The 14,983-nt window shown below is 34.2% G+C and overlaps 1 protein-coding gene across 1 annotated transcript in view; it reads left to right on the top strand.

Moving 5' to 3' along the window:
* The window catches only part of LOC149797858 (uncharacterized), a 338,244-nt gene that overhangs the window by 304,615 nt on the left and 18,646 nt on the right, over window positions 1-14,983 (top strand). Inside the window, exons 24-26 of the mRNA XM_089960811.1 lie at window positions 473-673; window positions 2,530-2,700; window positions 9,628-9,769. Coding sequence (XP_089816937.1) covers window positions 473-673; window positions 2,530-2,700; window positions 9,628-9,769 — 514 coding nt within the window. The remainder of the gene's footprint in view (window positions 1-472; window positions 674-2,529; window positions 2,701-9,627; window positions 9,770-14,983) is intronic.

Raw genomic sequence — 14,983 nt, 5'->3', positions numbered from 1 at the left:
CTGAAATCCGCCTTAAGTACACCTGGATAATTTTGTATGGGATGAACTATAATTACCAAATTCCATATGAACTATTTATAAATTCTGTATGGTGTATTTGCAATTCCATATGGACTATTCACAAATTCCATATGAACTATTGCCAGATTCCATATGGATTATTCACAAATTCCATATGGAATTTTAATTTTATTCCATATGGACAACCTACAGATCCCATGGACTAATTTGCATACTCCATGAGATTTTCCAAACAGAGTACGTACTAAGGAATCCATAACATTTCCATATGGATACACTGTAATCCATAAGAGTGGTTCAGCTATAGAATAAAAATGTCCATATGGATATTTCTGTAAAAGTTCGTATATATTCAATATCCAATCCATATGGCAAATTTTGTACAGGTTTACCCTTTTTGATGATATATGGGATAGTATAATTTTTTTATATATTTTTCTTGCACTTTCAGGCAGGTATATACATACTTCAGCTTGTTGATGAGTATGCAGCAACCATTCCTCTCATAGTAAATGGCATATTCATGTGTCTTTCCCTAGCCTGGATTTACAAGATTCGGCATTTTTGCTCAGACATACAACATATGACTGGCTTCCCAGTTAGCTCATGGTGGAAAGTTGTGTGGTACTTTGTTACGCCAATAATTATCATTGTAAGTTATGGCAATAATAATAATAATAATAATAATAATAACTACACTGTTAATAGCATAACATATGTACTCGCTCTCACTTAAATGTTGAGTCAAAGTGCAAGCTGCACAGATCCAGCTCTGCCATTACATAATGCACTGACAGATCAGGGTCTATTTAGTAATCATACAAAATAGACACTGATTTGTGAGCACATTATGTGACAACAGATAAGGGTCTATGTTGTTTTCTGTTAGACTCAACTTGTAAGCATATCTATCTATCTATCTCTCTATCTCTCTCTCTCTCTCTCTCTCTCTCTATATATATATTTATATATATATATATATATATATATATATATATATATATATATATTTTAGATTAGGTCCAATGTGTTCATATTAAGTGTTCACTAAATATTGGTCGATTTTGGTTTTCAGGTTTTAGGTGTTTAATGTAAGAGTTTTTTTTTAAAAAGTATGGGATTAGTAAAATGAAACCTGGTTTGTTCTGTGTCACAGGTGTCATGGTTTTTTAGTGCATTATTATGTTACAGAGAGAAACAATACAAACAGCATATGAAAAATGCTGGAAAAATTGCAGTGATATAGAGGGGTTAGAAAGAGAGCGAGCTTTGTGGTCCATCGTGATTCCATCTTTGTATCATTATTTTTATATTATTAGTTTTTAATTGATACACAGGACAAAATATACTGAAGCAATACGATTTGTTCCTTATACATATTCAACTGTAATTACATGCAGTAGCATTTTAATGCAGTCTTTTGATTCCTACATCACAGGCAAAATCTCACAGGCAAAATCTGCCAATCAGCTACAACATAACATAGATTCTAGTGGATCAACCCACTCAACAGTCATGTATGAACTATGATGTACAATCTTTACTCCAAGTCTTGAGATATAAATGTTTTTGTCTCTGAACAATTTATAGTTGTGGTTTGTAATTTTATTCTTGATCCTAATTTTCAGACATAGTAAAACCAGTTCAAGTTTGCATGATGTAACAGAAAAGTAACTTGAGAAATCCAGTATCTGAAAAACAAAAATGAAGATGATATACACTATCTATAAAAGCCTGACAAGAGTTGACTATATTTGATTGTCAACCATTGTTTTACATGTATATCTTGTCGAAAAATGTCATGAAATTGTCATTTCTTAAGTTGGATATCACATGTAGTTTTGGGGTTTTATTTAAGTTAATATCAATTAATGGATGTAAAAAAAGATGATTTTTTTGGGGTTGTGGTGAGAAATTCCATTTTCAGATTAATAATTTTCCTGTAGATATAGCACAACAGTTAAAGAAAATAATGAATAAATTGACACAGCTGATATGCATAAACTTAAATTGCTGCTATTTTTTAAATGAATATGGAAAATATTTGAATACATCCTATGCAAGCACTTTCATAATGCTTCCATTTAGGATCATCAGTTCTTCGTGCGCTATCCTCTGTGTAAAATGCCTTATAAAAGTATACTGACTGCATTCACTGCATCATCTGATATACAACATTAAACTTTCCAAGAAAGACAACAAAATGCCAGTTTAGTTGATTTCAAAATTTATGTAACATTCTCCTTTATATTCACCCACATTTAGAAATTGGTAAATGCCATTCTAATCTGTGGAACTAACATGCCACTTCTCCGTCCAGACAGATTATGTTTTGTATATTTATATGTTAATATTTGTTCAGACTTGTTAATTTTTATGTGGGAGAGATTGTCTCATCACCAAGTTAATAATATATCTTAAATAACTGGGTCATGTAATGGCGATATAATACATTCCTAATTAACTCCACCACTTTTAATTGATTATCCAGCTATTACATTTTTGCAGTTATTGCTGGTACTTCATGCTGTTGGCTTCAAGTCTCTATCTACCATGGAACCTGAACATTTTCCCCACTGGATAGATGCTTTGGGCATATTCCTGTGTCTGCTTCCACTGTGTCCTATTCCAATCTGTGCCATCATTAAGATTATCCAAAATGATGGAACATTCCTACAGGTATGAAAATTATTGAGTGCTCAGTATTAAACATTTTTAGTTATAAGAAAGTCCAGACAATTTTCAGTCTGCTTCTGTGGTGGAACAGTTCATTATATTACTGTTAATGAACCAGTGCTCAGTGTTTACAGAATTTAGAAAACATTATAACTTTTCAGACAGAATGTAAACTGACCTAATAAAATATATTGCAGAAAATAACCTTTTAATTTTTTCCTCTCCAAAAAGAATGATTGTCCTTCAATATGAAGTGCACCATTATTGCACAGTTCTATATATATATATATATATATATATATATATATATATATATATATATATATATATATATATATACAGTGTGACCCCGCTATAACACGGTAGTTGGGAGCCATAAAACCCGACTGCGTTTTATACCGAACCGTGTTATATGCAACCAAGTCAGCTGAAGAAAATGATGTACCCCCAAAAAAATTGTGTGGGGGGTGTGTGAGTAATAAATGCGGGCAGTAAAATACGTGCTTCGTCAGCACAGTTACCATCTTAAATTGATGCATATTAAATGAGAAATACACCTGTAGTGAAAACAGAGAAGACATAATATAATAGTTTACTTTATTTAGAGAACCATGAATTGGTACATATATGTGAATCCTGTTTATATATAAATGTCTATGTATAGCATGAAAACAGAGTATCAACCCTGTGCACTCACCTGCAAACCTCATGATATACATTGAATCCACAATACAAGTGATTCCATCGAAAATATGCACACACACACAGCTTTAAAATATTCATTAATTTTGTAACAGGTCATATTGGTCTGAATTCAGTGGAAAAACATAGCACAATCACGTAATGAATGATGAAGCACATTTACTTTAAAGTACATTACAAGTTGGTAAAAGTTAGTTTGCGTTTTAAGCTGCCAATGGTAGCGTTCGTAAGCATGAACTTTTTCCCTACAAAAAAGAAACTTTCACAGCACAGTTAACATGTTCCAGTCACGTTAGAAAATGCAAAAATCCATCAGATTCCATCACTTTTATTTATGTTTGGTACTGACTTCCTTTGAAGAAAATGTCTTTGCTGTTACTGAAAGATTGTACTTGGCTTTCTTTGATGAAGGGTGCATGCGCTATTGAAGTCACCGCTAAAGGACAGCTTTGGAGAACCAAACAAATGCCCATTTCTTAATGTGGTGGCAACATCAAATAATTGTATTGCATGATTGAGACTGGTATTTTTTCCATTTGCTAAGTACGTTTTCATAACAGTCAGTGCTTCAAAGGTAATCTGTCCTTTGAAATTTCAGCAAACTATTTTATCTGGGTACATTTTTAATAAGGAATTGGCCATCATTTATATTTATCTAGTTACTGTCCCTCAATGCCTACTGAATAAACCAATAAGTAAGATGTATTTTTTTTTTACATTTGTGGTAGCAGCGTGATGCTACCTTCCATGCATGTGTTTGAAAACTAAGAAAGGGTCAACGGACGATAGAGACACATGTATTCTGATAACAGTATTATTACAGAAAACGTGAGTGCTCTGAAGGATTTAATTTTGAGTGAAAAGAAGAGGAATTTTACTTACCATCCACATACAAATGTCAGTCTTTGTAAATATATTAATTACTAGCAAGCAGCCGAAAATCCGATGAAAGATAGATTATGAGACAATGCCTCGTCCGGTTGATCTCCATTACCAGACATGTCAACAACAAAACAGCGGATATTTCACAACATACAGAACTCATGCTAGATATCAAGATAAGTGGATTATGATATAACAATGCACTGTTTAGATGGTTTGTCAGTATGGACAAAGAATTTGTTTATGTAACAATAGATAAATTTCAGTGCATTTTATATCCAATTTGCAGCTTCCTTTCATGGGGCCTCTGAATTTCTGCACTCCAAACAAATGATTGTATATAAAAGTTTAAACAGCCAACAATGTCACCAGTAAATAAAAAAAGCCATATGGTATGTTTTGCAGCCAATAAGGAAAAACAATCCAAGTTTGCGACATTGGCAAAGACCTATGTGATCCCAGAATAAACTTTTTATATGTTTTTTCTTCTTCTTCTTACTTTTAAGAAGAAAAAATTACTTTTTCATGTATGAGAAAGATACATATAAAATTTCAGAAGCCAAGCTACGTTCGTCTTGTATTATTCATACACGATCTCTTCCCCAAAATGATAAGCAACTTTTTATGTTTTTTTCATACATTTTAGGAAATTTTTTTTGTGCACAAGAAAAATACATGTATATGAAATTTCAGGAGCCATGCCATGACCGCATTATATCTGAATTTGCGTTATAACGGAGCTCGCTTTTGCGGGGTCAAACTATATATATATATATATATATATATATATATATATATATATATATATATATATATATATATATTGGTGAGGTTTTTAATCCTATTTTGGGGAGATTAATATAGTTTTAAACCTAAGACAGCTTCACTTGTACCATGGTACACTTGTGGTGTACCAAAACATTGATGCATTGAGGGACCATGGTACTGATTTAACAATATGTACCTTTGTAAACGCTCAACTGCAAACAGTGTAAACCATGCAGATCTGGGGTCAGAGTTTGTGTTGTTAACTTGAAACTGTAAGTTGAACAGCAAGAACACAGGAGATCTGCTGACATATCAAGGTCTGTTCAATACACTTGAAATCAAAGGTAGACTTGGCAGTCTTAACCTTGCTGATCTGCTGTCAGACATTGTGCTGGCAGATCAAGGTCTGTACTGTTAACTTGAATTATTAGTAGAATCAGTAACATAGACCCTAGTGATCTGATCTCTGCTGGGAGATCAAGGTATACATTGGTGACTTGAATTGTTAATAGAGCTAGTGATATAGACCCTAGTGATCTGATCTCTGTGCTGCCAGATCCAGTTATTCAATGCTAACTTGAATTATTAATAGAATTAGTGACTTAGACCCTAGTAGTCTGATTTCTGCTGGCAGATCATGCTATACACTGTTCACTTGAATTATTATAGAATTAGTGAAATATACCCTAATGATTTGATCTCTTTGCTGGCAGACCAAGGTATACACTGTCGACTTGAATATTATAGAATTGGTAACATAGATTCTAATGATCTGAGCTCAGACAATATGCTGGCAGACCAAGGGCTAATACTGTACATTTTTAAAATCAAGAGTAGAACTAGCAGTATATACAATGCTGATCTGCTGTCATGCAATGTGCTGGCAAATCAGTGTCTACCCTGTTATCTTGGAATCAGAACTACACCACTCCCTCATTTTAGTATGCCTGGACAACTCTTGAACCTGCTTATAACCCAAATATAGGTGTATGTTGCAGAATGTGAATAGAATCAAAATAAAAATTGGTAACTAAATCCATAATATATAACTTGTTTTATTGTAAACAAAATAATGAAATAATTGTCAATTTAGAACCAATCATGAAATTTTAAACTTTTAAAATGTTAGATATTCTCAATGCACTGTAAATATCAATATGAAACAAATGTCTGATAAATTAAAAGTTTGGTAATGTCTACTGGTGGCAACATTTTAAGACATGAATACTAATTAAAGACACGGCAAAATGAAATTCATTTTCCAGTTTTATTTAACCAAAAGAACTTAACTAATTCGGCCCTGATCCCATCTGTACACATGATCTGGTTTCTGCATTCAGTGGCCAATCCCACCTGTACTCATGGTTTGTTTACTGCATGCAATGGATAATCCCACCTGTACTCATGGTTTGTTTACTGCATGCAATGGATAATCCCACCTGTACTCATGGTTTGTTTACTGCATGCAATGGATAATCCCATCTCCAGTAAATGTGTGTTATAAATGTTTTTTTTTACAAGAATCAGACCAATATTAAACCAATCAGAAATGATTTTACTTTTAAGATGAGGATGTTGACAGCGATGATCATAGAGTTCTTGTGGATAAACATTGCACATAATTTTGTAACTAGTGTATAAATAAGTTGTGAAAGACTTGGACAAATAGGAAAAAAATACATCACTGTGTAGACAAATTCATTTTGAATAATTGGTGAAAATTTTATGGATTTTTGTTGGATATAAGAAGAGAAATTAAGGTAAGAGTGAATGCATGTGCACGATGTTTTCAAAAATTTTCAAACAGGTATAAATTTTGGGGAACAAGCAGCTAGACACAGCTTAGTGCTTCTGGGGCACTGCAGCTGAGATACTGATAACAGTGCTGGGGCTGAATGAGTTAATTATGGGACAGCTTCTTGTCCAATGTCCATCTGTCCAATTTTGATAAGTTTGTTATTGCTACTACACTGCTCTTCCTGAATGGATAGTCATAAGGGATTTTTCATTAAAAGATTTTTTTTAATGTTTTGTTTTTGTTCAGAATGAAAATTGTGCCATTATCTACTACAGCAGCATTTTAAGAATCTTGGTATCACTGAACAATATGTCCAGTCGGCCTTAAATGCCAATTTGATAACCACTATGAGTGCTAAACCAGCCATCTTGTAAATCTTGTCACTACTCCTCCTAGATGGAAAATCATGTTGACATTGGGTTTTAAGCAAGATGTCTTAAGATGTCTAGTTGGTACTGAATGAAAAGGATGCTCAACTGATGGCCATCATGACAGCCACCTTGAAAATCTTTGCTTTTGATACTTCTTCTAGTAAATGGAAAGTCATATTGATATGGGATCTCCACCAGAAGAATAATTGTAATTTCAAGTTGGTCCTAAATGAAAATGCATCTGATCTGACCTCAAATTTGGCAGCCATCCCAACAATCTTCTTGCTACTTCTGCTAAATGGAAACTCATAATGACATGAGGTTTTCACCAGATGACTTCCTATGTTATCTAGTTTGGTCCTGAATGAAATGATGTCAATCTGACATCCAGCATCCAGTACCATGCAAGCATTCTTGAAAACATTTTATTACTCTAGGTCTCAAAATATGTAGCAAAAACAAGTTGAATCAATAATTTAGGTAAAATCAATGGGCAATTTATTTTTCTACAATGCAAAGTGAAAATTCAAGAGACGCTTACAACATTGTGAAGTAGCATTGTGAAATCAATCCTAGATATTCCTAAATGTCCTAATATAAGTCCAAAAATATAGAATGTTCTGAATGAATTCCAAGTCTTGAATGTCCTGATGTAACACAATGATCCAATCCAGAATGTCTTTGAATGAGATCACAACAATTCAAAGTACAGTGTTAAAAATCCAGAAATGAATGAGCCCTTTGGTAATTCTAATGATTATTTAAAATAAATAATTCCTCTCAAATTATATCTGAATAAAGCTGTAATTCATTACCCAAATGGATTCCCACAGCTGTAATACATTACCCAAATGGATTCCCACAGCTGTAATTCATTACCCAAATGGGTTCCCACAGCTGTAATTTCTGACCAAAATGGATTTGCACAGATGGACCTAAAGATAGAATGAGGACTTTGTTTACCAAATCCCTATTAATACACATTTTTACTTGACTCTTTGGTGTCTCCTAGTAGATGCATAATTATGCAAAGACAGATGTGACATCTGCACATGTACAGTGTAATGTCGCATTAATGATTTGCACATCAGGATGCATATAAACAGTAGTGTTATTAATCTCAAATAAATGTGAATACAGTAAAAACTGTTACGAGCAACCACCTGTCATTTCCAACCACAATTGTAATGCATGAGTCGATTTTATTATATAAACACTCTGTTATGAGCAACCACCTGCTGAATGCGACCAGCGACCATAATGTCTTGGCAAAATACGTTTTTTGACACTGCTATGAATTACCGCATTGCAAAAAAAACAGATCAACACCACTGACCTAGACTTACTCCTTTGCAAACACAAAAGCTTAGGATACATGTAGTATGCAAAGTGCACATTAAATAACACTACAGTTGTACAACCATATAGCGAGATAAACACCACTAACCTTCATTTAATACTTTGTAACAACAACCGCATGAATAGTAAAGATTGTTCTTATAAGGTATTCTTAAAAAAATTGGCTAAGGTATTTTTTAAAAATTGGCTAGCTGCCAGTTTTATGAAATTATAAGTCCAGCGTATGATGTCATTTGTAAACTGCAGTAAACCAGACTAAAGTACATGTCACTAACTGCCATTGTAGTGCTGAAGTCATGTGACTAGCAAGTATTAAGATTAACCATTTTTCGATCAAAGGGAGTAATGATGGACATACACACTCAGTTTCGAAGTTTGTAGTTTTTTCTTTATCTTTGTGAAAACCCACACAGTGCTGGTAGTCCTAATGTCCCAGTGAGAAATGTTTTGAAAGGGCTTTAGTGTAGGGTTGAGTACATCATTTGTCTTTCTAGTTAATCCATAATGCCTGGGGGGGGGGATGAGCTATTTGTCCTTAATACTAGGAAGTGAAAATCATTTCCGGATTCTTTTTTTATATTTCTGTTTTACAGTGTTTCACCATGCCACCATATGTTTACCTGGGTGCAGATGGTCGCAACCTTTGTTTATCGAGCTATAACGCTGATGATTTAAACTTTGTCTCAAAATAAATGTATTCATTTGATGTTCAAATATTAATTTGATTCACATTGTTTGAAAATGTATATCTTTATTATATAAAGTTATTTTGAGAGGAATGCATGCAATATTTAACAAGATTTATGAATGAATGATATGATACATGTACAGTGAGTATGGGTATGTTTTCTTCCTCAACAATGTTATTGATCCTGGAAACCAGTCCATTTTCACACACCTCTTTCAAGAGATCACCTGTCTTAGAGACCGCTTTTGATTGGTAGAAGGGCAGTCTCTGAAGGAGCAGTCTCATAACAGGTTTTACTGTATATAGAGAATTAGAGAAAACTGATAATGCTCCTTAAAAATATGTATCCGCTATACTTTCAGAGGGTAAAGAAAGCATGTGAATCAGAGCCCAGCTGGGGTCCAGCCCATATAAAACACTGGAAAAATGTGGAGTACTACCCTGCTGTAAACACTCACACACTGGCTGTAGACATAGAGCATTCCCCACTTCATACTGTGACAGGTAGGTCTCTGTGAATACTCATTGTAGACATAAAGTATTCCCCACCAAATACTGTGACAGGTAGGTCTCTGTGAATACTCATTGTAGATATTGAGTGTTCAACACTTCATACCATGACAGGTAGGTCTCTGTGAAGAATCAGATATTGTAGATATTGAGCATTCCCCACTTCATACTGTGACAGGTAAGTCTCTGTGAATACTCTTTGTAGATATTGAGCATTCCCCACTTCATACCATGACAGGTAGGTATCTGTGAATACTCATTGTAGATATTGAGTATTCCCCACTTCATACTGTGACAGGTAGGTCTCTGTGAATACTCATTGTAGACATAAAGTATTCCCCACTTCATACTGTGACAGGTAGGTCTCTGTGAATACTCATTGTAGATATTGAGTATTCCCCACTTCATACCATGACAGGTAGGTCTCTGTGAAGAATCAGATATTGTAGATATTGAGCATTCCCCACTTCATACTGTGACAAGTAGGTCTCTCTGAATAATAAGACACTGACTGTAGATATTGAGTATTCCCCACTTCATACCATGACAGGCTCTGTGAATAATCAGACATTGTAGATATTGAGCATTCCCCACTTCATACCATGACAGATAGGTCTCTGTGAATTATCAGACATTGTAGACATAGAGTATTCCCCACTTCATACTGTGACAGGTAGGTCTCTGTAAATACTCATTGTAGATATTGAGCATTCCCCACTTCATACTGTGACAGGTAGGTCTCTGTGAATACTCATTGTAGACATAGAGCATTCCCCACTTCATACTGTGAGAGGTAGGTCTCTGTGAATACTCATTGTAGATATTGAGTATTCCCCACTTCATACTGTGACAGGTAGGTCTCTGTGAATAATCAGACACTGACTGTAGATATTGAATATTCCCCACTTCATACCATGACAGATAGGTCTGTGAATTATTAGACAATGTAGATACTGAGTATTCCCCACTTCATACCATGACAGGTAGATCTCTGTGAATTATCAGATATTGTAGATATTGAGTATTCCCCACTTCATATCGTGACAGGCATGTCTCTGTGAATAATCAGACAATGTATATATTGAGTATTCCCCACTTCATACTGTGACAGGTAGGTCTCTGTGAATAATCAGACATTGTAGATATTGAGTATTCCCCACTTCATACTGTGACAGGTAGGTCTCTGTGAATACTCATTGTAGATATTGAGTATTCCCCACTTCATACTGTGACAGGTAGGTCTCTGTGAATAATCAGACAATGTATATATTGAGTATTCCCCACTTCATACCATGACAGGTAGGTCTCTGTGACTAATCAGACATTGTAGATATTGAGTATTCCCCACTTCATACAGTGACAGGTAGGTCTCTGTAAATACCATATTTCATGTAATTTTTTATACACAAAAAAATATTATTGTGTGTGTGAGAGACAGAGAGAGATATGAAACAAAATTTTGTCAGTATACAAGACTGTGTTTATTCAGGGTGGTTTTTATTTGTAGCTTTTGCAAAGAGAAAAAAAGACTATTTTCAGTTACCTGATGATTGTGATAATCCTCATGTATTATGATTCTACTATATTCCATTATCAATAAGCACTGCTAAATCAACAATTCATTCTTGTATTAATTGTGATGTACATTGTCACAACAACCATATGGCTATGCAGTGTTTTTACATGGTAATTAAACATGCTTAGTGCTTTGGTTATCCAGTTGAAACCAGATTGATGGCAAGAATCAAAATAATAGGTCAAATCAGCAAGGCTGCCAGCAGGGAAATGAGGCTCTCTTTAGGGAAATAAAAATCTGTCAATGTGCTGTTGAAGCTGTTGTCCATGCAGCAGATGTTATACGTACAAGCAATCATACACATTACTTGTTATTCAAACTTGCCAGTATAAAACATAGTTTGGTATATCGTAGAATAGATTTGCAATAAAATGTTAATTATATCCAAGTCAAAACAAAACAAGCACTTAAAAGATAGTGTATGTATATATACGAATTGATTTAATGGAGTCTGTGACTTTCAAATTTACAATGGAAAATTACAAGGTTTTTATATTTTATGTTTGTATGACTATAATGAAACAATAAGACTAGTTGACCAATAGTCGGTGGTCTTCACTTTAGCATGTACTCAGATGTAATTTTTGTTGGATAAGAAGACATCAAAGGGCTTCCAAACTCATTTTAAAATGCATGTGGTGTTTTGTCATGGTGACAGACTTAATAAGGAGAACTAATTAACAATAATACTTAAAGGTTTGGTCTGTGAAGTCCTTTGTCTATTTGTTAATAAACACAAGTAGATATTGTAATGACAATAAGAGAGCTTATGCACATGGGGGCCTGCAGGATTTTGGCAGGGGAGGGTCAGTCAGTCATGGCCAGGAGAGTTAGTATAGTAAGCAGTCTGAAACTAAAGCTGATTTTTACTAAGCATTTTGAACTGAATCTTGTGACATTTTCAGCTTCATTTGCATGATTAAATTTGTTGAAATGTATACATTAATAATTTTTGCAAACAGAAATCTTAGTATAAATTTTATGTCCAATAAATCAATGGATTTTTTCGAAAAATACAAAGTGATATGTACAAAAAATTATGATACATTTAAATAATTATTATTTTGATAACTGAATTGTGTACGAAAAATTAAAGGGTATGAAAAAATACATGAAATATGGTACTCAAACATTTAGATATTAAGCATTCTGCACTTCATACTTGGACAGGTATGTCTCTGTGAATACTCGAATACTGACTGTAGATATTGGGAATTCCCCACTTCATACTGTGACAGGTAGGTCTTGATGAATACTCGAACACTGATTGCAGATATTGAGTATTCCCCACTTCATACTGTGACAGGTAGGTCTCTGTGAATAATCAGACATTGTAGATATTGCGCATTCTCTATATTTTACTGTGACAGGTACGCCGGTCTCAGTAAATACTCAAACATTTTAGATATGGAGCATTCCCTACTTGCTACTGTGACAGATGGATTGATCTCTGAATACTCACACATTGTAGACATTGTATTCACAACTTTATACTGTGACAGGTCTGTCTTTTCTTTTCTATGACAAGATGTGAATACACAGAGGCAAAAGACAGGGTGCATTTCCCAATTGATACTGCAACAGTTAATCCATCTCTCCATCCAGGTGCTTTCAAGATGGAGCATTCCCTACTTCATGCTGTGACAACTCTCTCTCTGTGCATATCTGATGAAGATTTTGAAGATTTATTGCATTTTCTCTTTCACAGCATATTAACGTAATGGTCAAAGTAATGTTTGACATGATATTTACATATCAATGATACACACACATATACAGACATCATACACTCCTTCAGGGTACAGCAACTGAATTTGATTTGAGATAAATTCTTTTTTAACTCCACTGGTCATGAACCAGGAGAGCTTATTGTATGGTTTGTTGTCTGTTGTCCATCCATCCATTACCACAAATGTATTATTGATAGACCTCATAAACTACTTAGAGGCATGCTACAGTGGCCATCTTGAAATCTTGTCTGCTACTCCTCCTGAATGGATGGATAATCATATCAGAATGGGGTTTTCACTGAAAAACTTCATTTCCTGTTTTATTGGTCATAAATGAAATTATGCCAGTCAGATTTCTAATATGGCCGCCATAATAACCTTCTTGAAAATCTTATCATTACTTCTAGTGACTGGCTGTTCTATCAATGTTGAGCTTTCACCAAGATTTTTATGGTGTCAAGTTGATACTAAATTGAAATGGTGCCAGTCTGGTATCCAATAAAGCCACTGTGGCTGCCATCTTGAACATTTTTAGCCTTTACTTCCAATATGTAAAGTCATTTCAAGATGGGGTTTCAACCAGAAGACTTTTTATGATGTCTTGTTGGACTTAGATGAAAATAGTGCAAACCCAACGTCCATTGTCTACCACAGCAGCTACCAGTAATTCAAAAAGTGTTTTAGCTAGTGAACATCAGTTCCTTCAAGGGACTCCTGTCTTTTTTTTTCAACCATTGTTCTTTCTGATTCTTCTAAAGGGCAAATAAAAGTGATGCCACAGATTCCACACAAACTGTATGTGCCCTTTTTCATGCTTCATATATAAATTTGTGTAAGAAATAATGTATATAATCCTTGTAAAAAAATATACACATCTCCCTCAATAACTTGCAAGCTACAGAGTGCATAAAGATGAACAACGTGTAGGCAAGAAGCCCTAGCTGCTGAGTGCGTCTCAAATTTTGGTTAATAGTTGGGGAAAGAGTTTGTGGTGCTCGTAATATTCGTTGATAGGCAAGAAATATAATCTTCATTGTCCATGCACAAATATTCATCTAATCAGTGTCAGTATTTATTGACATTAGATCCAAAGAAGTCAAAAAAGGTTGATAAATAGATGACATTCTTTACATAGATAAAGTTGACAAGCAGTACTCAATAATTTGTATATTAGTAAAGTTGCATTTGATTCCCTTTAAGTCATAACACATTTACCCATTTAAAGCAGACACCAATGAACTAAAGCTAAAATTATGCTCATGAACTACTAGAATAAAACCCATCAAGTTTGCAGTGGTTAATACCTCAAGATAGAGAAATTTGCTGTCACCTAATCAAAAGCACATGACAATGACCAAGTACAACCCTACAATGCATGTAATAATAAAGCAGTGGGCACATGGCATTTGCATAATCCCTGAACACTACGTCCAGATCAAACAAAAAAAGGATCCATATGAAGATCAAATAGCAAAAAAAATTACATTTGTTTGAACTTGCAATTTTAGTTTCAAATGTACCACTGAAAATGTTAAAAATCTATCTATGAATAAGGCACAGGCTATAATTTGGGATCTGTCTCCAGTGTGTGATTTGACATGAAATTAGACTGACCCAATGCATGTAGATAACAGTGATATAGTAGGCATCTTTCCTTTATTATAAATGGTAGAGACAATTGATTTGTTAATGAGCTTCTATAACCTTTACATTTGCAACAGTTGTAAAAAAAATCCAGCTTGGCCATTGAATAGTTGTGACAGTTAAATGGCTTTATTTTAAATCACAGATCAAAGATGGCAGGTGACAGTTATAATGATTAGATTAAAACTGAATTAAAATTATTTCACGAGTTTCACTTGACAAGAGTTCTTTAATTGGTTTTACTTTCTAGTGTTGCCA

Source organism: Sinohyriopsis cumingii, chromosome 6 (assembly GCF_028554795.1).
Source record: "Sinohyriopsis cumingii isolate HCF-2022 chromosome 6, ASM2855479v2, whole genome shotgun sequence".
NCBI lineage: Eukaryota > Metazoa > Mollusca > Bivalvia > Unionida > Unionidae > Sinohyriopsis > Sinohyriopsis cumingii.
The sequence above is the reverse complement of the archived record's forward strand: the minus strand, read 5'-3'. Positions and strand labels throughout refer to the sequence as shown.